The sequence below is a fragment of the Cervus elaphus genome, chromosome 20 (assembly GCF_910594005.1).
Source record: "Cervus elaphus chromosome 20, mCerEla1.1, whole genome shotgun sequence".
In the NCBI taxonomy this organism is placed as follows: domain Eukaryota; kingdom Metazoa; phylum Chordata; class Mammalia; order Artiodactyla; family Cervidae; genus Cervus; species Cervus elaphus.
Genome location: NC_057834.1, coordinates 114760403 through 114784999, shown reverse-complemented (window position 1 = coordinate 114784999; position 24597 = coordinate 114760403). Strand labels below are relative to the sequence as shown.

General features: G+C 43.1%; 2 protein-coding genes across 2 annotated transcripts in view; one reads left to right on the top strand and one right to left on the bottom strand.

The window, feature by feature from the left end:
- Window positions 1-1682: 1682 nt before the first annotated feature.
- Window positions 1683-24597, bottom strand: part of RAB3B (RAB3B, member RAS oncogene family) — a 75776-nt gene continuing 52861 nt past the window's right edge. Inside the window, exon 5 of the mRNA XM_043877055.1 lies at window positions 1683-5700. Coding sequence (XP_043732990.1) covers window positions 5513-5700 — 188 coding nt within the window. The 3' untranslated portion in view covers window positions 1683-5512. The remainder of the gene's footprint in view (window positions 5701-24597) is intronic.
- Window positions 14454-15345, top strand: LOC122677178 (hypoxanthine-guanine phosphoribosyltransferase-like). Its single transcript, XM_043877054.1, has one exon. It carries the CDS (start codon window positions 14469-14471, stop codon window positions 15222-15224), a length of 756 nt encoding a protein of 251 aa, XP_043732989.1. The 5' UTR covers window positions 14454-14468; the 3' UTR covers window positions 15225-15345.

Genomic DNA, 24597 nt, shown 5'->3' with positions numbered 1-24597 from the left:
TATTACAGTGAATCCCATGGAATGAGAAGACAGACTCATCCCTCAGTGGGAAGCTAAGAACTAACCAAATGAACTATTAAACAAGCATCTAAACTCCATGAGATGTGTTGATTGCTCCAAAGTATACCCTTTGGACAACTAAACAAATGATGAGAAACAAGCCTGTTGTAAACCACTGTGTCATTTCCCTTGGTTATCTTCAGAGCCAGTTTTTAGGTCCCAGGAAAATTTACTAGACGTAGTTTCAGATGACTTAGGGTTATTTCCTTTGGTAGGCTGAAAAATGGCCATAATTTTCTGCAGCTTTTCTTATCAAGAGATGGCATCTATTCTTCCACCTCTTAAAATTAGGCTTGGCCGTATGACTTGTTAGTCAGTTGGACATGAGCAAACATGATACAAACAGAGGCTTGAAAAATGCTTCTGCATTGGAGCTTGCCCTCTCATGCTGCTGGGAAAACTTCTACCACCATGTGAACAACTTTGGGTTGCTTTCTGGAGAATGAAAATATGGAGAGAGAAGATCTCACCACCTTAGTCCTCTCACCTGGGACTCCAGACACATGAATGAAGCCACTCTAGACCATCCAGCCTTGGCCAAAGGAACCATCTACCTATCTCTAGCCAATGATGAGAAATAACATTTATTGTTTTAAATCACTAAATTTTGGAGTGGTTTGTTATGTGTCTCAGAGGACAATTAACTCTGAATCAGGTGGTCTACAGATGTTTCACAAGTACAGTTATTCTATATTTCACTTTTTTTTTTTTGGCTACACCACATGGCTTGTGGGATCTCAGTTCTTCGACCAGGGTTTGAAGTCAGAGTCCTAACCACAGGACCTCCAGGGAATTCCTTCTTACTCTTTTTGGAGGATTTGTGTTCAATCAGGTTTCATCAAAGGTTTAAACTAAAAGATGAAAGCTTAATTGAGAAATGTAGAGTGATGGCCAGGAGCAGTGGGGTCTTCCTGAGGTCCCTGAAATAGCTCCACAAAGGTGACAGTTTTCAGAGTTATGTGTTCTCATAGAATGATATAGCTTTCCTTCACTGTGCTTTGTAATTATATTTTGGTGATTATTTTACAATGTCTAGACTAAACAACAAGCTGTTAGACTATAAGCTTGATGAAGGCAAGGATTGTGTCTAGTTTACCAGTGATTGTATCCTGGCACATACTAGACACTAATTTGTTGAAAGAATATATTTCAATTGTGCCTACTTCATATAAGGGATCCAGGCCTTCAAAAACATCACTTAACAGTATTTGCATCCAATGGACCTGCCTCTCACAGCCACTCCCAGTCACAGGCTGTTGCTTGATTCTTCAGCAGTAGCAGGTAATCAAGTGTAGGTTTGGGATGGGGAATCTGAAATCAATGAAATCCCAGGACACTCGCCGCTGTAATTCCTTCTACTTACACCAAATGGTTGGCAAACAAACTTAAATAAACATTACTCAAGACACTTTAAGAAACTTTATACATAAGCAAGGAGCTTGGGGCAAGAGCAGGTGGTATAACTGGGAAAGTCATGTCTGGAGAATGCTCATATCATTCTGTGGACATTATAAGGCTGCAGTCACAAAGAAATTGTGAAACAAATGCCCCAAGTGAGGCTGTTAACTCTAACAATCCTTGGAAATCTGTTACTACCAATATCCCAAATACACAATCTGAAGAGGAAAACTGAAAGAGCAAGAGTCAGAGGTGGGTTCAATTAGTAAATGAATGACTTTGGCATGTTAACTTTCTCAAGGCTATGTTTCCTTGCCTGTCAAATTGGGGATAATGATATTTCAAAAAAAAAGCACCTCCATTAGACTATAGGTACCTGCAAGCAGGGACCATTTGTTTTCATGTATATTTATTCAGTGTTTAATAGTGCCAGACCTATAGAAGATACAGAAGTGAATTTCTTCCTAGAGGTGATCCAAGACCTAGTCCTGGCTCCATCACAAATTCACTCAGAGTGGCCTTAAGAAATTTCCTCCCCCTCCCTGGGCCTCCACCTTCCTTTTTGTACCAAGAGGAGCCCAGACAAGATTTCCTCTAAACTCCCTTCCAGATACAATATTTAATGAGTCTGTGACCATTCAGTACAATCTACTGCATTGCTCCGCCTAGAAGTTAATAATGCTACAGACTGAGAAGACAGTATTGTCACCAATCACTTTGTATTTACAGATACACATGCATTTAAACCAGATCCTGTAAATAGCTACAATACTGTATTGCACTTTTGGCCGACTTTTGCATTTTTAGAGGTCAAGAGGTTTTTTTTAATCTCCTTTTATTTGGAATGTTAAGCGAAATGAAAACTGGGACAAGTTGCCATAACACATATTATGCAGCTTGAACCTAATTGCACTATTACCATGATTGATGAACATTCACCACAATCAGCTGGAAGCTGCTGCCTTCACTCTGCAGAAATGAGGTCACAGAGCAGAGTTGAGGAATTGCCATCTAACAAGCAGATCTGTCTGTTGCCTGGTAGAAGAGTTTGCCACTATTACATTTAACTGTTGATTCTGTCTATTGTGAAGATGCTTGTTCCCTTGAATTGGCTCCTGAGTTTTCAGGATTTTGACAATCTTTAGGTGAAAAATTCAATTTTTGCCTGGATACTCAGTAGGAGAGAAAGGATTTGGATACATGTACTAACAAACCCAGGGGTCCTGAGGAGCTTGGTCTGAAATCCTAATACCAGGGTAGAAGGGTGTGACTGCCCAGAAAAATAATAATTATTCCTGACCTGTATAGGAATTTATAGTGTAAAAGGCACATCCAGAAACACTGCCCTGGGAAGGGACCACATTCTTCCTAAGTCAGAGAATTTTATCAAGTTACACCTCCCAAGATGACCCACTGCTGACACAGGCAGGCTACTCACCACACTGCTTCGGAGCTTGATAAAAATTGCCTGACAGAGGCAAATACAAGGAACACCAGCACTTAAGCCTCAGAAACACTGAGCAGTTTTTGCTCAGGCCCATGGGACCTGGGCTTCCTCAAAGACTCCTTCCCAGAAGTGTTAGACAGCTATCACCTCAGATTAGTCTGAGTAGTTGAACAATTTATTAACGAATTAGAGATATGTCTTTTCTTCAGTGGACTTGGAATCTGATGGCCTTGGGGCTGAGTTCTACTGTGGCTCTAACCCTTGCTAGTTGTGTGATCTTGGCCAAGTCTCTTAACTTCTTCCGATCACAGTTTATCTATAAAAATGTACTACAGAATGTGGTGAGGAGCACAGACTTTGGAGCCTACTTTCTGGATTTGAACCCCAGCTCTACCATTTACTCATTAGGTGACCTTAGACAAGCTAGAAAACCTATCTGTTCCTTAATTTCCTTGTCTTTAAACAAGATGGATTATAGTGCCTCCCTCACAAAGATGTTGGAAAGATAAATGAGTTAATACACATTAAGTGCTTGGAGCAACACCTAGTATTGAGTAAGCATCACTTGCTTACTTATATCAGTGTTGGATACAGTGATATTGGGGTGATAATCCTCATCTCTTGGGTTTATTTTGCAGATCAACTGAAATATTGAAGGTGAAAATTAGGCTGTCAGAGTTACTAGTGCCAGAAAAGACTGAAAAGATTTCCCAAATGTCTTCCCTCATTTTATAAGTGGGAAATCAAGACTCACTGATGGGGAGGAACTGGTCCAGAATCACAGGACAGAGTTTTTAAGTCTCCTGATTTCAGGGCAGAGCCTGAGTCTCCTGATTCCAAGTTCAAAGTGCTATCCTCTGCACTGTGTCACAGAAGGCAACCTCTCCACAGAGTTGAACCTGAAGGGTTCTTTAATGCACTTTCCTAGGACAATAAACTGTGTTCAGAATGGAAGGAAAATTTGGGAGAGACTCTCCCACCTCCTCCATTGAATTCTGAAGCAGCATCTTAGTACAGAAGAAAACTGGAGATTCAGGCCAGGGCTGGATGAAAGATTTTCAGGAATCATTGCTAGCTCCACATCATTGTTTCAGTTACAAATCAAACGTGTCCAAACAAGCTAGAACCATGAGCTAATGCATTAGGTTCATTTCCAGTACCAGAGGGGTTTTCTGGTTTTGTTTTCTTCAGGTGTTTAATGAAGTAGTAGTTTCACATCAGCTCTTGGGTAGAAACCAAAGTTTCACTCTCAGGAGAATGAGGGGCCTCTGAGTTCACTTTTCCCATTTTTTTTTTCAGGGTTGTGCCCACTTAAGATTTATTCTGCTTTGAATCAGATTTCTCAGCTGGACTACTCAAGAGTGATAGAAATACGGGTTGGAAGAAAAGGCAGGATGGGGAGAGGACCCTAAGAAGAATGGCAAATGGGATGAGAACTATTGACTTAAAGAAAGGGCAGATTCCAGGGGTCATGGTATCTGTTCTCAAATCATCTAAGGGGGTCACATGGAAGAGGGAGCAGAGACTGTGAAGTCTCTGAAAACAGAGATGCTACAAATGGGATTGGAAGAGGAAGAATTTCCAGCAGGCAGATTTCAGCTTAAAGCAAGGAAAACTTTCTGATATGAGCTACCCAAAGATAGTGTGGAAACTGAGCTCCCATCCCTGCCTAGGAAGTATGCTTTAGAAGAGATTGGCTGTGAGGCTTGACAGCCACTTGTCAGAGATATAAAGATTGGAATTGACTAGTGAGACTTGGTAAAATTTGGGATCCCACCAACTGTAAATTTTTTAGATTCTGGGAGCCTAAGAACCAACGACCAATGTCATGGAGTTCTCACAGTGGAGAACCCACTGGAAAGCAGCAAAATCAGACATTTGTGACCCATTTCTTGATTTTGCCTGTGTTTCTCTTTTTGTCTTCCTCGAGCTTATGCATTTGCTCTTCCATATAGCAGGAACCTTTGACATTTTGCAGCGGACAATCTCTTTCTTTTAAGTGTGTTTCCTGACTCAGCCTTTGCTCTTTCAGCATCATTTAGAGAGGCTGAGCTCTCTGGAGATTAGCTCTGGCCTGTCACCACAGCAACTGCCCAAGCCCTCTGGTGGTAACAGACGAGGGCTTTGAGAAACAAGGCTTGTCTAGTGGTGAGAGGAAGCCCCACAGGGAGCCTGATATGAAACAAGCAGGCTATGTAAGGAGTGTTTTTGTTTTTTTTTTTCAAGATTAGCTATGCAAGTGTGTCTCACTTTACACAGTTAGCCAGGCCCTGAAAAGTGTGCAAGGGTGTGTCAAATTTTGGTCAAGGGAGAGAATCTTATTTTAAAGGCAGAGAGGAGACTTGCTTTTCCAAGTCCCTGTAGTGAATTGCCTTCGTAAAGTGGAGTCAACTTTTGTCAAACGAATCTCCGCCCACATTGTAACCTAGTTAGTCTAGTGCTGAGTGTCTGTGAGTGGGGCCACCCGTAGAGAACCCCAGGGCCATGCTTCCACCTCCACTGCAGGCAAGGGACAGCAGCAACTCAGCTTGGGGTGGACAGAGTGTAACAGGGAAGCAGAGTGGGGGTAGGGCCACAATGAAAGGAGATCGGGACGGTGGGCCTGGCCTAGCACGAGCAGTTCTGCTGCAGCAGAGGCGGGGTGTCTGAGAGACGGGTGTTCTTGGAGGTGCCCAGCAAGGAGGGGTCTGTGTCCAGAGTATCAGACATCTTGTCGCAAATGGCATCCACCAGGCGCTCGAAGGCCTGCCTCACGCTGATGTTCTCCTTGGCACTGGCTTCAAAGAAGTCAAACCCTGAAGACAGAAGAGAGATTGGGATTGATATATATTATGTGTAAAATAGATAACTAATGAATAGCTACTGTATAGCACAGAGAACTCTACTGAATGCTCTGGTGACCTAGATGGGAAGGCAATCCGAAAAAGAGGAGCTACATGTATGTGTGTGTTAGTCACTCAGTCATGTCTGACTCTTGGCAACCTCATGGACTATAGCCCACGGCTCTTCCATCCCTGAGATTCTCCAGGCAAGAATACTGGAATGGGTAGCCATTCTCTTCTCCAGGGGATCTTCCTGACCCAGGGATCGAACCTGGGTCTCCTGCATAGCAGGCAGATTCTTTACTGGCTGAGCCACCAAGGAAGCCTGATTACATGTATATGTACAGCTGATTCACTTTGCTGTACAGTGTAAACTAACACATTATTGTAAAGCAACTATACTCCAATAAAATTTTTAAAAAGAGAGAGAAGAGAGATAGCAGTAAGGATTTTTCCCTTCCCTTTCATGCCCCCTTGATAGAACACTCTGCATTAATATAGCCAGTGCTCAGGCTTTGAAGCAAGGAGGCCTTGCTGCTTCAAGGTTTCGGCTTGAAGGAGATGGTTCAGTGACCCGGGATCCTGAGTCAGATTGTTCCTGGCTCTATCATTAACTAGCTGTGTAATCCCCAGCAAGTCACCTATTTTTTTATGAATCAATTCCCTGGTTGGTAAATTGGGATAATCTTACCTATCTCATAGATTTATTTCAAGGATTAAACAAGAGAATGCAGGTAAAGTATACACTCCTATACCTGATAGGGTGAGACAGTGTGGGAGTAATAATTAGATTTTTTTGAGAGTGACTACGTGACTATGTATATACAACACTTCCATTTTCAAAGCATTGATTGAATGCCTTATTTCATTTGGTCCTCATGTCACCTCTGGGGGATGGAGGGTCCAGACAGACCCTCTCCATTTCACTAACACCCACTCTGTGGCTCTGAGAAAAAAGCTGACCTGCCCAAGGTCATCAGTATAAGAAGGCTAAGCTTGTCCTTTTTGACCAGGGCTTTTGCTCCTCTTTCCCCTGGCCCCCTGCTTACCGCAGCCTGGCCAGCTCTAGTCTAGACTCTGGGAGGCACCCCAAGATCTTCATCAAATAAGTAAAGCTTCATTTGCTCTTTCTACCCACAGACACACTGCTTATCTCCCCTCTGAGGGCTTTCTCCTCCCTCAATTCCCAGGAATTACTCTGGATCTCTCCTGCCTCACAAGATCCTGACGGATGGCCCAGGAAAAACTGCATCTGAAGCGTGAGACTTTCTTATGTTTTGTGCCTTAAGACCCTTAAAGATACTTCCTGTGATAATGACCAGAACCTGGTTGTCCCAGGAGATGAGAAAAAGGTTCTCCTGATTCAGATAAAGTGGCCGCTTCCCAACTGAGGAGTCCTAGCCAGGTTGGTGGCAGTCCTTAGACGCATGAACCTGCTTTCTCTATTTCATCCCTGCACCAGCCTATTTCCTCCTCTTTTGTCCATCCACCTTCCTCTTTCCCTTCCTTCCAAGTCCATCTTTTATTTCTCTTCAAAAACTTCCCTCTTTGCTTTTACCCATTTTAGCTCTTTTTCTCTTCTATTCCTCATATTCCTTGGGATCATTAATATTTGTTGAGTACCTACTGTATGCCAGATGCTATGCTAGGAGCTTTACAAATATTCTTACTTAATCCTCATAATAGCCTCTGAGGTAAATATAATCAACTCCAATTTGTAAAAGAAAAATGAAGGCTCCAAGAGATTACATAACTCACACAAGGTCACGTGACTGTGTGAGTGGAAATTGGGTTTAGATCTGGGTTTGGCTGGCTTCCATGTCCATACACAGCCCTGCCTCTCATTTCTTCATCTTTCTCCCTTTCACTTTCCTTTTTTCTTTCTTTCTGCTCATATTTTTTTCTACTTTACAAGTCTCTTTGACCTCCTTTGCTTTTTATCTTGTCTACCACAGTATCTGAATCTGGGCAAGTCACTTTATCTTTCTGAATCACTTAACCTCTCTGAGCCTCCTCATTTGTCAAATAGGAATAATCAAAGCATCTTCCTGCCAAGAGCAGTTGGGAGCATGGAGCCAGACGATGGATAAATTGCTGTACAGAGTTGCTTGTTACAATGACAGCTTCTTTCTGCTCTTCTTTCATCTGCTCCTTTTACCTCCACTTCACCACTTTCTCCCTCTTTGATCATCCTCTCATACACACAGGAGGGGAGTCTTTTTCCTCCTCCCTCTTTCTAATATCTCATTGTCCACAGAGAGGGCTGAAGCCCCCCAGGCACAAATAGGGCTCCTCTTCCCCAGGCCATCCCTGCCTGAAGGCATTCACAATTACATTAGCTCACCTCTGGTGGACAGCCTCTTCTGGGGTCCACTTCCCAACCTGAGTAAGGCAAGCCATAGAAGTGCCTGCTAATTGAGGACGAGATAAAGAAGGAAGTGGGTGCTGGCTCGTTATCCACAGGCTGTTGAAACTCAGCTGGCTTTAGAGACTCTTCAGCATGTAGCCTGTCCTTAATGAATATCATAAAAATTGACTTTCTGGCCTTTGACAGGTTTGTTACAAGTGATACTGTTTAGGGAAGCAGGCAGTATATGTTGCTTGCTTGGGAAAGGGGAAAATAGGTAAAGAAGTAAATAGGCTTAAATCATCAATTTGGATGAAGATGGGGACACAGGTCAAGGCCAGGGGCACTGATCCCTTATGAGGAATTGGCACCGAGGGGAGGACATGCTCACTGCACAAGAGGGCAGTGGGTAGGAAACCCAGGAGTCAGAAAGCCTGGATTTGAACAGTCTCTGTCAGCTACCAGCTGTGTGACCTCAGGCAAGTTGCCTAATTTCTCCCAGCCTGTTTCTTCATTTGTGGAATAGGTAAACATGACCTACTTCATAGAGTGGGAATAAGGTTTAAATGCATCAAAGTATGTGAAGTGATTGGCATGTGAAATCCATGGCAATTCCCTTTCTCTTATCTTCCCAGCCCATCTGAGTCCTAGCTTCCCTGCCCCTCCATCATTTCCCAGGGCCTTTGGAGGAAAGCCTCTTTTTTTCCTTCATCGTTCAGGGCCGATCAACAAACCAGGTCTTTACTGAACATTGACTTTGTACCATGTCTTGCAGTGAGTGCCAGGGACAAAAGAAGACCAAATCTAATCATGGAGAAAAGACACCAATCAGTGTCAGTCCCTCACGTGGGCACAGTCCTTAATGATTCACAAATACAAATTTAAAGCAACTTTGTGATGGGAGTGGGGCAAGGCAAGGGTTATCATTTGTAATTTACAGATAGGAAAACTGAGGCTCAGGGACAGAGCATAAGCCAGGGCTCTTATTGCTTATGCGCCCTTGGCTCGCTCTCAGTTGGGACAGTGACAAACATATTATAACCCAGGTAAAGCAAACGAGAGGCTGTGCAGGAATGCAGCAGAGGGAGAGAACGGAAGGGGAGGGGATGGGGAATAAGCGTCCGAAAGTTAGTAGAGAGGGGAGACTTTAAGGCCAGAATCAAACAAAACTCTTCACCTAATGAACTTATGCTTTAAGCCTGAGCTTAGATATGGCTTCTTCATCCTCTGTGCTTCTTCTGCCACAGCACAGCTTACTCTGCACAGTGGAAGTCCATCTGACAAGGAGCTCCCCAAGCAGGGATCATGATCATGTCATTTATCCGAGCTCCAGCACTAGCCAGAGGAGTAAGGGCTTGCTGAGTATTAACTGAATGAATGGACAGGTGGATGAAGGGGACAGGGATGAGCATGGAGGGTGTGGCTAGGGGGCTGTGGATAGTGAGGGTCATGAGAACTCACCTCAACAAGCAGGACAAATCCTGTGCTGGGCACTGGGGACACTGATGTGAACCAAATGCAGTTCCCACTGTTGAGGACCTCCTACTCTAGTGTGGAAGATAGATATACAGACAATGTTGGAAAGGCAGGTAGCGAGGGGACTGTCAGGAGCACAGGAGGCACCTATCTAAGCCTGGGGCCCAAGGAGAGCTTCTTGGAAAAGCTGATTCCTAAGCATATATCAGCTACTTAAAGCTATGTGGTGGGGGGGAGGGGAGCTTCCCTGGTGGTCCAGTGGTTAATAGTCCGCCTGCCAATGCAGGGGACATGGGTTTCACCCTGGTCTGGGAAGATTCCACATGCCTCAGAGCAGCTAAGCCCATGGGCCATAACTACTGAGCCAGTGTTCTAGAGCCTGTGCTCTGCAAAAAGAGAAGCCACGGCAATGAGAAGCCCACGCACCACAATGAACTGCAGACCCAGTTCAGCAGTGAAGACCCAGCACAGCCAAAAATAAAGAAATAAATCTTAAAAAAAAAAAAAAGGACACATAGTATGAGTGTAAGTGTGAGCACACACACACATATAGAACACTAGGCCCAGGAAACAGCATAAACACATATAAGGGGGCAGAAAACAGCCTTTATTATCCCAGAATGCCCATAGCAGTTTGTTATCATTAGAGCAGAAAGCTCAAATTGGTGAGATAAGAGGCCATAAGTAACCAAACACAGACAGTGTGTATGTCATGCCAAGGAGATGTCATCACTGTCCTCTTAAAGGTGCCCAAGGTAGGAGACCTCTGATTCAAGTAAGCAGTGCATCACCCTAGCCAGCTCATGGGTCTCTTTTGCTATCAGAACAACCTCAAATGCACCTCCAACCAATTACTGTCAGACTACTGGAAGGCTCTTCATTAGTAGGCCAAGATGGTAACCTTTTCCTCAGGTTCATTAGTGAGGAGTCTCAGGAGCTGAGAATCTGCAGAGCTCTGGAAGATGACAACCAATTAATCAGACTAGCCCCCAGTCCTTTCCTCCCTCTAATTGGCTTCAGAACAATGGAATTTCTGCTGCCTTTAACAGGGCCCAATTCTTAATTGAATCTGATAAAATCCCCACCCCCCCAAATGCTCCTGTTTACCCATCCTGTCCAAAGGCAGCTGTCACAGCCCCACAAGCTCCACTGGCTCTGGCCACATTGCCTTGTTTCTGAATGTGACCTCAGAATTCTTTTCAGAAACTCGCAATGAACTAAACTCACCTCTCCTCACCCTGACACTGCCCCAGAACATTTCTCCCCTACTTTTACATTCAAATCCCTTCTCTAGCCGGCTCTGGTACCTCCTCATCTCCATCTTGTATTATATCAATCTACAACTCAAGCCCCTCTAGTCACTGATGACTTTGGCAAGTGACTCACTGTCTTCCTTTCCACCCAGGCATGAACTCACTCTCAGGAACTTAGGCTTTCAGGTGCACAATCCACCCCAATACCCTGGCTCTTAATTTCTTAACCATCTCATTTCCAACAAAATTATCTTCTGTTTTGCTTATGCTATGTCACTGTCCTTATAACTTGAGCTATTTTGAATTAGATTTGTGTGCTAAGTCATGTCCAAATCTTTATGACCCCATGGACTGCAGCATGCCAGGCCTCCCTGTCTCTCCCCATGTCCCAGAGTTTGCCCAAGTTCATGTCCATTGAACTGGTGATGCTATGCAAACATTTCATCCTCTGCCGCCCTCTTTTCCTTTTGCCTTCAGTCCTTCCCAGCATCAGGGTCTTTTCCAATGAGTCAGTTCTTCGCATCAGGAGGCCAAAGTACTGGAGCTTCAGCTTCAGCATCAGTCCTTCCAATGAGTATTCAGGGTTGATTTCCTTTAGGATTGACTGACTTGATCTCCTTGGTGTCCAAAGGACTCTCAAGAGTCTTGTCCAGCACCATGGTTCAAAAACATCAATTCCTCAGCGTTCAGTCCAACTCACATCCATATGTGACTACTGGAAAGGCCACAGCTTTGACTATACAGACCTTTGTCGGCAAAGTGATGCCTTTGCTTTTCTATACACTGTTTAGGTTTGTCTAGATTTGTGTTACTAGAGCTCACAAATGTCTAATTAATCCAGTATCCAGCCTTCACCTTATTAGGTTAACACCCAAGATTCTGCATGGCTCAACCTCTGCCCACTTCCTCAGCCTCATCTCCCTGACTCACACCATGCTCCAAAAACAGCACTTTCTTATTTGGTGCTGTTACTCATGCTACTACTCTCTAGCTCTTACTCCTGATCCTCTTTACTACTCACCTGTGGAATCCCTGATTCCAAAGAGCCTTTCCTTTCTCTTCCCACCCCATCTCCACCACTCAGAACTCAGGACATACAATGTATCTTTCCCCTAGACCCCCATGGCACCTGACATGACTGTTTCTGTCAGACTCCCTCAGGAAAATGCGAAGTATTTTCAACATGTAAACAGAGGGAAATGGTTAAATGGATGACAGAAGAACTAAGAGGCCAAATAGAATAGTGAAGAAACCCAGAGATTATCAACAGTGGGATGGGGGGATCTATTAATGGGACCAAAGGAAGTTAAAACCATGGAGCAAGAGTTGGAGAAGAGCAGCCCCTCCTGGAGGAGCCAGCCAAGGGGTACGGGAGACACACATGCAGGCTTTTCCCCTTTTCAACATGCCAATTACTTGCCTGTGTCTCTCCTTGGCTAAACCGAGCCAAAAGCCGCTATCAAAGGAGTCTGGGAAACACAGCCTTTGGGCAGTTTCAAGAGAGAGAGACAGAGCAGGAGAAGGGTGAGGAATGACAGCAAACAAGCTAAGGACAGGCACAGGATGTTGAGCTTATCTCTCTACCATTTTGTTTCCCTGATCAATGAGCACCTTGAGGGCAGGGAACCTATCCACCTCTATGTCACCAGGGTCCATCATATGTTCATTGATGGTGGCAGACTGTTCACTGTCCTCCCTGTAGAAAATGTTATATTCCCACCCACTGCCAAGTGGCTTGCAGTGCCTCCTTGTGAGAGGAATGTATCTCCTTCATCCATCAACATCAGATTTCATCATGTTAACTTGCTTTGGACAATGAATGTGGGTATTCCAAGTGCCAGTGGAAGCTTTGAATGTCTTTGTGTGGCTTGGGCCTCCCAGATTGGATCTCAGAGTTGCATGACATGGACAGAGTTGCAGCTGACTTGCAACTGGCATATAATGTGAGTGGGAAATCAACCTTTACTATCTAAGCTCCTGACTTGGGTTGTTACCACATACCATTATGCTGTTGTAATCTAAAGAATTCTCACCAACATTATGACTGAGGATGGAAATACCAAGAGAAACTATGTCAAGCTTTTGCAAAAACAACACTGGGTGATGATACAATAGGAGCATTAGGATTTTGACTCTAAAGCCTAAGTTTGAGTATTGGACCTGCCACCTGTGACCTGTACGGCTTAGAAAAGTTACATAGTCTTCAAGCTAAAAAAAAAGACATGGAGGTGTGGCACAGCTCATTGTGTGCAAGAAAACATAAGTGGTCAGCTTCTTCAGTGTAATGGAGCTGAATACAATACTGCCTCCCAGGGTAGGAGTGAGGGTAAGAGTCACAAGAGACCTGCTGTGAAAACACATTGTGAATCACAAGTCATTACACCACAGTTAGTTATTCTCAGTATCAAGTAGGTCTTTATCTGCAACCAGGCTGAGTGATGCAAGGTTTCAATTCATCCCAATCCAAAAAACATTTATTGAGCACCTAAAAATAAAAGAGGCCATCTTGATGCATATAATATAAAGGTAGACAAAATAACATAATACACCCTGATGCATCCACTACTCAAATTTAATACATATCAACATTTCTTCCAAAAAGGGGCCATGTACAAGGGTCTGTGGGCACTAGGGGATGAGTCAGGAATTATGTGAACTGAAATCATGGAATCAGAGGGATAGAGCTGAACAGATCTTCCCACTCAGCTAATCCAAATCCACTGCTTTTCAAAAGGGCAAATTGAGACCCAGAAACGGGAAATAAGACACTCAAGGTCACACAGTAAACTAGTGGCAGAAGCAGGATAAAACCCTCAGTCTTCAAACGCGTAGGCTGGTACTTTTCCCTCAACACTTCACTACAGTGAGCACTTATACATGTGTTTCAAAACCACATTTTGAACAGATGTTGCAGTGAAAAAGAAAAAAAGAAGAATGGGTTTTTCTCTTTGCCTTTCCTGAGAACAAAGAAGATAAAAAAAACAGTGAGCAGGCCTGAACATTCTTAGGTTTTTACTTTAACTGCTCCTAACTCTACAACACAAGAAAGACTCTACACATGGACATCACCAGCTGGTCAACACTGAAATCTGATTGATTATATTCTTTGCAGCCAAAGATGGAGAAGCTCTATACAGTCAGCAAAAACAAGACCAGGAGCTGACTGTGGCTCAGATCATGAACTCTTTATTGCCAAATTTAGACTTAAATTGAAGAAAGCAGGTAAAACCACTAGACCATTCAGGTATGACCTAAATCAAATCCCTTACAATTATACAGTGGAAATGAGAAATAGATTTAAGGAACTAGATCTGATAGACAGAGTGCCTGATGAACTAAGGATGGAGGTTCGTGACATTGTACAGGAGACAGGGTGCAAGACCATCCCCAAGAAAAAGAAATGCAAAAAAGGAAAATGGTTGTCTGAGGAGGCCTTACAAATAGCTGTGAAAAGAAGAGAAGCGAAAAGCAAAGGAGAAAAGGAAAGATATACCCATTTGAATGCAGAGTTCCAAAGAATAACCAGGAGAGATAAGAAAGCCTTCCTCAGTGATCAATGCAAAGAAATAGAAGAAAACAATAGAGAGACTGCCTGCAGCCCGCGCACCAGCCGACTCCGTTATGGCGGCCCGCAGTCCCAGCGTGGTGGAACTGGACATACCAAGATGACCAATATGTGGTCCTACTCAAGCAATCTTAGAGTGTCTAGTATGAAGGCTCCTCATGAGTTGATTATAACAATCTCAGACTTACACAAGCGTGGGTTTTTAAGGAATCACTTAGCTTCTTTGATTAAGGATGATGAACCAGGTTATGACCTAGATTTATTTTGTATACCCAATCATTATGCTGAGGATTTGGAGAAGGTGTTTATTCCTCATGGACTAATTATGGACAGGACCGAACGACTGGCTCGAGATGTAATGAAGGAGATGGGTGGCCATCACATCGTGGCCCTCTGTGTGCTCAAGGGGGGCTACAAGTTCTTTGCCGACCTGTTGGATTACATCAAAGCACTGAACAGAAATAGTGACAGATCCATTCCTATGACTGTAGATTTTATCAGACTGAAGAGCTACTGTAACGACCAGTCAACAGGCGAGATAAAAGTAATTGGTGGAGATGATCTCTCAACTTTAACTGGAAAGAATGTCTTGATTGTTGAAGACATAATTGACACTGGGAAGACAATGCAAACTTTGCTTTCCTTGGTCAAGAAGCATAAACCAAAGATGGTCAAGGTTGCTAGCTTGCTGGTGAAAAGGACCCCTCGAAGTGTTGGATATAGACCAGACTTTGTTGGATTTGAAATTCCAGACAAGTTTGTTGTGGGATATGCCCTTGACTATAATGAATACTTCAGGGACTTGAATCATGTGTGTGTCATTAGCGAAACTGGAAAAGCAAAATACAAAGCCTAAGGTGAGAGTTCGAGTTGAGTTTGGAAATACCTGGTGTCCCATTGAAATCACCAGTGACATGATCCGATGTTCTTGTTCTGTGGCCAGCTGCTTAGTAGAGCTTATTGCATGTATCTCCTAAGAATTTGATCTGTTTTGTATTTTAGAAATGTCAGTTGCTGCATTCCCGAACTCTTCATTTGCACTATGAGCCTAAAGACTATCAGTTCCCTTTGGGTAGATTGTTGTTTGACTTGTGAATGAAGTATCTCTTAAACCACACCACTATTGACTGAAAATATGGAAATTGTAAGAAACATTTAAAGAGAAGAATATATTAGTTTTTTAATTGGTATTTTAATTTTTATATATTCAGGAAAGAACAGAAGTGATTGAATATTGTTAACTATACCACTGTGTGTTTAGAAAAGTAGCAAGCAGTCAGTTTCGTATCCATGACAGCACTTAGAGGTATTGTTATGTCAGAGAAACCGTATGTCCTGGAACTTTTTTAGTAGGTTTCAGTAGTATTAACTATATTTTCTTGCTTGTTCAGATTATTTCTGGTGAATCTTTGTCAACAGTTCCTTTTCAGTACAGGTCAGTAAATTCCAAAAACCTACCACTTTTTCAATTCTTCAGTGTAAAAATCCTTCAAATAAAAGCTGTCTCTTTAAAGGAAAAAAAAAAAGAAAACAATAGAATGGGGAAGACTAGAGATCTCTTCAAGAACACTAGAGATACCAAGGGATCATTTCATGCAAAGATGGGCTCGATAAAGGACAGAAATGGTAGGGACCTAACAGAAGCAGAAGATATTAAGAAGAGGTGGCAAGAATACACAGAAGAACTGTACAAAAAAAGATCTTCACGACCGAGATAATCACAATGGTGTGATCACTCACCTAGAGCCAGACATCCTGGAATGTGAAGTCAAGTGGGCCTTAGGAAGCATCACCACAAACAAAGCTTGTGGAGATGATAGAATTCCAGTTGAGCTATTTCAAATCCTGAAAGATGATGCTGTGAAAGTGCTGCACTCAATATGCCAGCAAATTTGGAAAACTCAGCAGTGGCCACAGGACTGGAAAAGGTCCGTTTTCATTCCAATTCCAAAGAAAGGCAATGCCAAAGAATGCTCAAACTACCGCACAATTGCACTCATCTCACACGCTAGTAAAGTAATGCTCAAAATCCTCCAAGCCAGGCTTCAGCAATACATGAACTGTAAACTTCCAGATGTTCAAGCTGGTTTTAGAAAAGGCAGAGGAACCAGAGATCAAATTGCCAACATCTGCTGGATCATCGAAATAGCAAGAGAGTTCCAGAAAAACATCTATTTCTGCTTTATTGACTATGCCAAAGCCTTTGACTGTGTGGATCACAACAAACTGTGGAAAATTCTGAAAGAGATGGGAAGATCAGACCACCTGACCTGCCTCCTGAGAAATCTGTATGCAGGTCAGGAAGCAACAGTTAGAACTGGACATGGAACAACACACTGGTTCCAAATAGGAAAAGAAGTGCGTCAAGGCTGTATATTGTCCCCCTGCTTATTTAACTTCTATGCAGAGTACATCATGAAAAACACTGGGCTGGAGGAAGCACAAGCTGGAATCAAGATTGCCGGAAGAAATATCAATAACCTCAGATATGCAGATGACACCACCCTTATGGCAGAGAGTGAAGAGGAACTAAAAAGCCTCTTGATGAAAGTGAAAGAGGAGAGTGAAAAAGTTGGCTTAAAGCTCAACATTCAGAAAACTAAGATCATGGCATCTGGTCCCATCACTTCATGGCAAATAGATGGGGAAACAGTGGAAATAGTGTCAGACTTTATTTTGGGGGGCTCCAAAATCACTGCAGATGGTGATTGCAGCCATGAAATTAAAAGACGCTTTTTCCTTGGAAGGAAAGTTATGACCAACCTGGATAGCATATTTAAAAGCAGAGACATTACTTTGCCAACAAAGGTCCGTCTAGTCAAGGCTGTGGTTTCCCGGTGGTCATGTATGGATGTGAGAGTTGGACTGTGAAGAAGGCTGAGCGCCGAAGAATGGATGCTTTTGAACTGTGGTGTTGGAGAAGACTCTTGAGAGTCCCTTGGACTGCAAGGAGATCCAACCAGTCCATCCTAAAGGAGATCAGTCCTGGGTGTTCATTGGAAGGACTGATGCTGAAGCTGAAACTCCCAAAACTTTGGCCACCTCATGCAAAGAGTTGACTCACTGGAAAAGACCCTGATGCTGGGAGGGATTGGAGGCAGGAGGAGAAGGGGACGACAGAGGATGAGATGGCTGGATGGCATCACCGACTCAATGGGCATGAGTTTGAGTAAACTCATGGGAGTTGGTGATTGACCGGGAGGCCTGGCGCGCTGTGATTCATGGGGTTGCAAAGAGTTGGACGCGACTGAGCGACTGAACTGAACTGACTGATGGTCCATCAGTAGAGAATCCACCTGCCAATGTAGGGGACACTAATTCGAACCCAGGAAGATCCCACATGCCTTGGGGCAACTAAGCCCATGTTCCACAACTACTGAGCCAGCTGTCTAGAGCCTGCGCTCCGCTATGAGAAGCCACTGCAATTAGAAGCCCATACAGCAACAAAGGGTTATTTATCCCCCGCTCATTGCAGCTAGAGAAAGCTCACATGCAGCAATGAAGACCCAGGACAGTCAAAAGTAAATAATAAATAAGTAAAAGACATTAGGGCTGGTCTTGGTGTGGAACACTCCCCTCCCAATCCCTCCAGCCCCCCGACTCTTTGCCTAACTAATATTTTTCTTATCTGTTTGTTCTCAGCTTCAGTGTTACTTTCTCAGAAGACTTTGACGCTCCGGTCTAAAATTAGGTCTCTCTTTTTTACTTTCTTCATATCACTTGTGGTGGACTTACCTTACTTTTAGTGGGAGCCCATAGCTCAGTTGGTAAAGAATCCGCCTGCAATGCAGCAGACCCCGGTTTGATTCCTGGGTCAGAAAGATCCCCTGGAGAAGGGATAGGCTACCCACTCCAGTATTCTTGGACTTCCCTTGTGGATCAGCTGGTAAAGAATTCATTTGCAGTGCAGGAGACCTGGGTTCGATCTCTGGGTTGGGAATATCCCTTCAAGAAGGGAAAGGCTACCCACTCCAGTATTCTGGCCTGGAGAATTCCAAGGACTATACAGTCCATGGCATCGCAAAGAGTCGGACACAACTGAGCGATTTTCACTTCACTACCTTACTTTTATTTGTCCACCATTCCTTCTTTTACGGAACTGCTACTTTAAACAACTGTGGTGGGACTATAGGTTATAATATTTGCCTCCCCCAGCCACTGAAATAGGCATGTAACTCATAGGTATCTGATCATAGTCTTCCCTGAGATTGATATATGGTGGTTGGGAGCAAGAATCCTCTTTTGCAGAAGTTGGAGGATATAAATCTGGAGCTGCCATCATTTATCTTATTCCCCATTCAGAGTCTGGCTATGGAAAGAGGATGAAGGGATATGCAAAGCTGAGAAATAGAGACCCTGTTGAGTCCTGTGACTAGTGGACTTCCCAGCTACATAAGCTAATACGTTCTTTTTTTTTTTTGAAGGTTTTTTAGTAAATTTATTTATTTTCTTTTCATTTATTTTTATTAGTTGGAGGCTAATTACTTTACAATATTGTAGTGGTTTTTGCCATACATTGACATGAGTCAGCCATGGATTTACATGTGTTCCCTATCCCAATTCCTCCTCCCGCCTCCCTCCCCATCCCATCCCTCTGGGTCTTCCCAGTGCACCAGCCCTGAGCACTTGTCTCATGCATCCAACCTGGGCTGGTGGTCTGTTTCACCCTTGATAGTATACTTGTTTCAATGCTATTCTCTCAGAACATCCCACCCTCTTTTTTAAAATTAAAGCTAGTTTGATTTGAGATTTTTATCACTTGCCATAATGAGGGTCCTAAGTCACACAGAACATATCACAGTTTTAAACAGTGTTATTGAGATGTAATTTGCATATAATTTACCCATTTATAAATTTTTAATTATATATTTACTTGTATGATTATTTGTTTAATGTCTCTTTTCCCCATTAGTTCCATGATAGTAAGAATCACACCTAAGTGCCAAGATACAACCTGTCTCAGAGTGTATGCTCAATAAATATTTTTCAGTGTATAAATGTATGAGTGAATGAGTATCCTGTGCTGGATGGTTGAGATAATGAAAACAATTAGACATAACCCCGACTACTGCTGAGGTGTAGTGTGAAACAGACGTGTAAATAGCTGAGTTCTGGTAAGTAGTAGAGAAAAGCTCAGGAAGTTCAGTAGGACTGAGATGAGTTACGTTGACCTACGCAAATCTAACCAATTCATTAACGCCCTCTTTAAGTGTCTTCCTAAACTCTGTACTAAGAATTAATCTCACTTCCGTCTGTCTTTCTACATAAATTAGATAGATTTTTATTGGCTCTGTGTGTGTGTGTATGTGTGTACACACGTGCACTAAATCACTTCAGTTGTGTCCAACTCTTTGTGACCCCAGGGACTGATTGTAGCCTGCCAGGTTCTGCTGTCCATGGGATTTCCCAGGCAAGAATACTGGAATGGGTTGGATTTCCTCCTCCAGAGGATCTTCCTGACCCAGAGATCAAACTGGCGTCTCCTGCATCGCAGGCAAATTCTTTGTTGCTGAGCCACCGGGGAAGCCCCTTTATTGGCTCTACCACTTCCTAAATGCATAATCTTAAGCAAGAACCTCATGAACCTATGCTGAACTTGACCTATCTTGAGGAGTTATGTCGAGAATTAAAAGAGATAATTAACACAAAGCATTTCATATAATGCCTGGCTCAATATATATTAGCTATTATTACAATATTTGCTGTACAGTGAGGTTAAGTGGTTAAAAGTGCAGCTGTGGAGCCAGACTACTACTTGAGTTCAAATTCTGACTCTACCTGTTACTAGTTATGTGATCTTAAACAAGTTACTCAACTTTTCTGTGCCTCAGTTTTCTCATCTCTATAAGAAATGTACCTAAATTAAATTAGGCACTTTTAAATTAAATGAGTATTACTTAAAACACTTTGAATAGGGCCTGGCACATGGTAAATATCTAATAAATGTTTAACAAACTCACCTTTAAAAACGTTAGTCATAATGGCTTGGCATGCTGGCTATATTTTTTCCTAATATAAAATTAACTCACCTTTAAAACAGTCTTGTTTAACCTTAAGGGCTTGAAATGCTAATTATATTTTTTCCTATTATACACCAAAATACATACATAAAATCATCATGAACATCCAGTGACATGAATCTCTTAATTAGGGAAGTGCTACTCTGCTGCTGCTGCCCCTAAGTCGCTACTCTAGACTCACACAATCCAATGATTTCAGTCAGTTCAGTTCAGTCGCTCAGTCGCGTCCAACTCTTTGCGACCCCATGAATCGCAGCACACCAGGCCTCCTGGTCCATCACCAAATCCCACAGTTTACTCAAATTCATGCCCATCGAGTCGGTGATGCCATCCAGCCATCTCATCCTCTGTCGTCCCCTTCTCCTCCTGCCCCCAATCCCTCCCAGCATCAGGGTCTTTTCCAAGGAGTCAACTCTTCACATGAGGTGGCCAAAGTATTGGAGTTTCAGCTTCAGCATCAGTCCTTCCAATGAACAGCCAGGACTGATCTCCTTTAGGATGGACTGGTTGGATCTCCTTGCTGTCCAAGGGACTCTCAAGAGTCTTCTCCAACACCACAGTTCAAAAGCATCCATTCTTCGGCGCTCAGCTTTCTTCACAGTCCAACTCTCACATCCATACACGACCACTGGAAAAACCATAGCCTTGACTAGACGGACCTTTGTTGGCAAAGTAATGTCTCTGCTTTTAAATATGCTATCCAGGTTGGTCATAACTTTCCTTCCAAGGAGTAAACGTCTTTTAATTTCATGGCTGCAATCACCATCTGCAGTGATTTTGGAGCCCCCCAAAATAAAGTCTGACACTGTTTCCACTGTTTCCCCATCTATTTGCCATGAAGTGATGGGACCAGATGCCATGATCTTAGTTTTCTGAATGTTGAGCTTTAAGCCAACTTTTTCACTCTCCTCTTTCACTTTCATCAAGAGGCTTTTTAGTTCCTCTTCACTCTCTGCCATAAGGGTGGTGTCATCTGCATATCTGAGGTTATTGATATTTCTCCCGGCAATCTTGATTCCAGCTTGTGCTTCCTCCAGCCCATCGTTTCTCATGATGTACTCTGCATAGAAGTTAAATAAGCAGGGTGACAATATACAGCCTTGACGCACTTCTTTTCCTATTTGGAACCAGTGTGTTGTTCCATGTCCAGTTCTAACTATTGCTTCCTGACCTGCATACAGATTTCTCAGGAGGCAGGTCAGGTGGTCTGATCTTCCCATCTCCTTCAGAATTTTCCACAGTTTGTTGTGATCCACACAGTCAAAGGCTTTGGCATAGTCAATAAAGCAGAAATAGATGTTTTTCTGGAACTCTCTTGCTATTTCGATGATCCAGCAGATTTTGGCAATCTGATCTCTTGTTCCTCTGCCTTTTCTAAAACCAGCTTGAACATCTGGAAGTTTACAGTTCATGTATTGCTGAAGCCTGGCTTGGAGGATTTTGAGCATTACTTTACTAGCGTGTGAGATGAGTGCAATTGTGCGGTAGTTTGAGCATTCTTTGGCATTGCCTTTCTTTGGGATTGGAATGAAAACGGACCTTTTCCAGTCCTGTGGCCACTGCTGAGTTTTCCAAATTTGCTGGCATATTGAGTGCAGCACTTTCACAGCATCATCTTTCAGGATTTGAAATAGCTCAACTGGAATTCTATCATCTCCACAAGCTTTGTTTGTGGTGATGCTTCCTAAGGCCCACTTGACTTCACATTCCAGGATGTCTGGCTCTAGGTGAGTGATCACACCATTGTGATTATCTCGGTCGTGAAGATCTTTTTTTGTACAGTTCTTCTGTGTATTCTTGCCACCTCTTCTTAATATCTTCTGCTTCTGTTAGGTCCCTACCATTTCTGTCCTTTATCGAGCCCATCTTTGCATGAAATGTTCCCTTGGTATCTCCAATGATTTATGGTTCCCTAAATACACAGGACTGTTCCTTGCCTTTGCCAGTGTTATTCCCCCTGCCTGGAAGGTCCTTGCCTTTCTTCCTCACTTGACTGCTCCTACTTATCTCCAAGACCTAATGTGGAGTCAGGGAGCCTGACCCCTCCAGCTCTGTTTTCCTTGCAAATCAGGGACTTCCCTGGTGGTCCAGTGGTTAAGAATCCACTTGCCAATGCAGGGGACAGGAATTCGATCTGTGCTTCAGGAATATTCCACATGCTTCAGGGCAACTAAGCCTGTGCACCACGACTACTGAGCCCAAGCACCCTAGAGCCCATGCTCAGCAGCAAGAGAAGCCATCACAATGAGAAGCTCAGCAACCGCAACTCGAGAAAGCCCAAGCACAGCAACAAAGACCCAGTGCACCCAAAAATAAATTTTAAAAATGTTTTAAAGATTTTTCAAAGCAGAAATAGAGACATAGAAGTAGAGAACAAATGCATGGATACCCAGGGTGAAGGGAAGGTGGTGGGAGGAATTGGGAGATTAGGATTGACACATACACACTATTGATTGTTGTTGTTCAGTTGCTAAGTCATGTCTGACTCTTTTTGAACTCAAGGACTGCACCATGCCAGGCTTCCCTGTCCTTCACTATCTTCCGGAGTTGCTCAAATTCATCTAACCATCTGCTGCCCTCTTCTCCTTTTGTCTTCAATATTTCACAGCATCAGGGTCTTTTTCAATGAGTTATCTCTTGATATGACACATAAAATGGATAAATAATGAGGACATACTGTATAGCACAAGGAACTCCCTTGTAATGTACTGTGGCAACCTGAATGGGAAGGAAATTCAAAAGGGAGGAGATAATACGTGTATGTATGTATGGCAGATTCACTTTGCTGTACAGTAGAAAATGGCACAACATTGTAAAGCAAACTGTACTCAAATCAAAGTTAATTTAAAAAAAAACTCAGCATGGGCTTCATATTCTCTGACCCAAACTGAATAGGTGCCTCCTCTGTGTCCACAGCCCCTGGTGCATCCTTCTATCACAGCACTGATCACCTGGCTTATCACAGTTTCTGTCTCAGACCAGGGAACATAGCCTATTTTGCAGTACAGTACTTGGCATGGAGTAGGAGCTTAGGAAGTCATAATTAGAATGAAGTAAAATGAAGTAGCCAAATACTTGACTCCATAAAATTTTAATCAAAATATATTTTTACAGTGTTTACTCACTGCCAGACCATATGCCAGGCACTATGGGTATAAAGATAAACAAGACTCATTTCCTGTCCTCATGAAGCTTTTCTGGAGACAGATAAGGAAACAAGTGCATCCAAGGGAGATGGGTACTGTGACTGTTGCATGCACAGGGTACTCTGAGTGGGGGAACCAAGAAAAGAGCTGGGGAGGTGTGTTTTGAAAGCTGAGTGGGGGTTCAACAGCTAGATAAGAGTGGGAGATGGGGAGTAAAAAAGAGCCTTTCAAACAGAAGTGGTATTGTTGGTCCAGGGAAAGTGCAGGGCGTCTTGGGGACAGAAGGCTGAAGGCATAAGATAGCCAGAGGTCACTCATGTGTGGGCTTGGCCATGTGCTTACTGTCCTGTGAACCACAGGAATGGGTATAGACACATTCTATGGGCCCTGAGGACACCTGTGATGGGGTAAGAACCATCAAGAGCCAAATGGCCCACCCTCCCTATTTATTAAGCACCTTCTTTGTGCTAATTTCTATTCCAGCCCACACTGGAAAATAGGAAAGGGAATAAAGAAGTATAGGACACTCCGCTATACATGTCCTCGTAATATACATAATACAAATATATACAACACAAATTCACACTTATATATTACACAATTTACCCACCTACCAGCCCAAATATCTGAACTTCAGAAACTGGCAGAGAATATAACTTTAAACTCCCTTCTCCTTAATACTTACAGCACTGAGGTTGTGAGAAATACTGGCTAAAAGCTAAACAGTACACGCATTCTTCTAAAAGAAGACTTATCTAAGGTGATCTTATATTAAACCCCAATAGGAAAAAGAAAAGAAAAGCTTCTCTTTTAAGCAGGTGTAGGGAGGTGTCCTGCTGGGTGGCCCCTAAGACACACCTGAGACACCTGGGTCTCAATGGAGCACAAGGATCAAGGTGCATTAACCTTGGAAAAAGAGCATCACTGAGCAGCATGTTTAATCTACATTGTCTCGTGACTTCATACAATCACTTTTGCTGTGAATTGTATTTTGGTGACAAAACATCAGCTTACACTGACAGAAATTGTAAGACACAGCCTACGATATTCAGTGTTGTAGTTG